This window comes from Hyla sarda, unplaced genomic scaffold (genome assembly GCF_029499605.1).
Source record: "Hyla sarda isolate aHylSar1 unplaced genomic scaffold, aHylSar1.hap1 scaffold_351, whole genome shotgun sequence".
Lineage (NCBI taxonomy): Eukaryota > Metazoa > Chordata > Amphibia > Anura > Hylidae > Hyla > Hyla sarda.
The window spans coordinates 312,501-313,610 of record NW_026610273.1 but is presented as its reverse complement, the minus strand read 5'-3'; the positions used below and the strand labels follow the sequence as shown (position 1 = coordinate 313,610).

At 37.9% G+C, this 1,110-nt stretch overlaps 1 protein-coding gene across 1 annotated transcript in view; it reads right to left on the bottom strand.

The window, feature by feature from the left end:
* Nucleotides 1-298: 298 nt before the first annotated feature.
* The window catches only part of ARPC2 (actin related protein 2/3 complex subunit 2), a gene marked incomplete at its 3' end in the record, with an annotated part of 20,235 nt that continues 19,423 nt past the window's right edge, over nucleotides 299-1,110 (bottom strand). Inside the window, exon 3 of the mRNA XM_056553694.1 lies at nucleotides 299-418. Within this exon, the coding sequence (XP_056409669.1) occupies nucleotides 299-418 (120 nt within the window). The remainder of the gene's footprint in view (nucleotides 419-1,110) is intronic.

The window sequence follows — 1,110 nt, the reverse complement described above, 5'->3', positions numbered from 1 at the left end:
CACCCCCCCCCCTATACCTGAGGGAAGATCAGCAGCGCGCCCCCCCTATACCTGAGGGAAGATCAGCAGCGCCCCCCCTATACCTGAGGGAAGATCAGCAGCGCCCCCCCCTATACCTGAAGGGAGATAAACCTGCAGATCGGGGCCCAGTGCTGCTCCAGGAGTGCTGTATAGGGGACCAGTATGAGACTGTGTATACCCCACAAGGAAATAGCCCCCCCCCCGTATACCTCAGAAGGATTTAGCCCCCCGCCCCGTATACCCCAGAAGGATATAGCCCCCCCCCCCCCCCATATACCCCGCACCTCGTCCGTGCCGTGTGCCTGTAGCTCCTTGTAGAACTTCAGGGCGATGCTGATCATTATTTTGGCTTTGTCCCCATTGGGGTTGGAGATGTGATATAAGACGCCATCAAAGTCTGTAAGAAAGAAAGACAGACATGAGGAGCTGTACCGCTATATACACCTCCCCACTATATATATATCTCCCTATATACACACATACCTCCCTGCTACACACAGTCATGGCGGTATATAGTGTCCCCCCTGAAATGTTTCTATATAATGATGTATTCCTCACAGGAAAGGATTGCAGTAACACAGGTTTATTCCCTCTGTATATATATATATATATATATATAGATCTCCTCTCCTCTGTATATATATATATAGATCTCCTCTCCTCTGTATATATATATATATAGATCTCCTCTCCTCTGTATATATATATATATATATATATATATAGATAGAGGAGAGGAGATCTATATATATATATATATATATATATATATATATATATATATATATATACAGAGGAGAGGAGATCTGTGTGTGTGTGTATATATATATATATATATATATATATATATATATATATAGATCTCCTCTGTATATATATATATATATATATATATATATATATATATATATATATATATAGATCTCCTCTCCTCTGTATATATATATATATATATATATATATATATATATATAGATCTCCTCTCCTCTGTGTATATATATATATATATATATATATATATATATCTCCTCTCCTCTGTGTATATATATATATATATCTCCTCTCCTCTGTGTATATATATATATATAG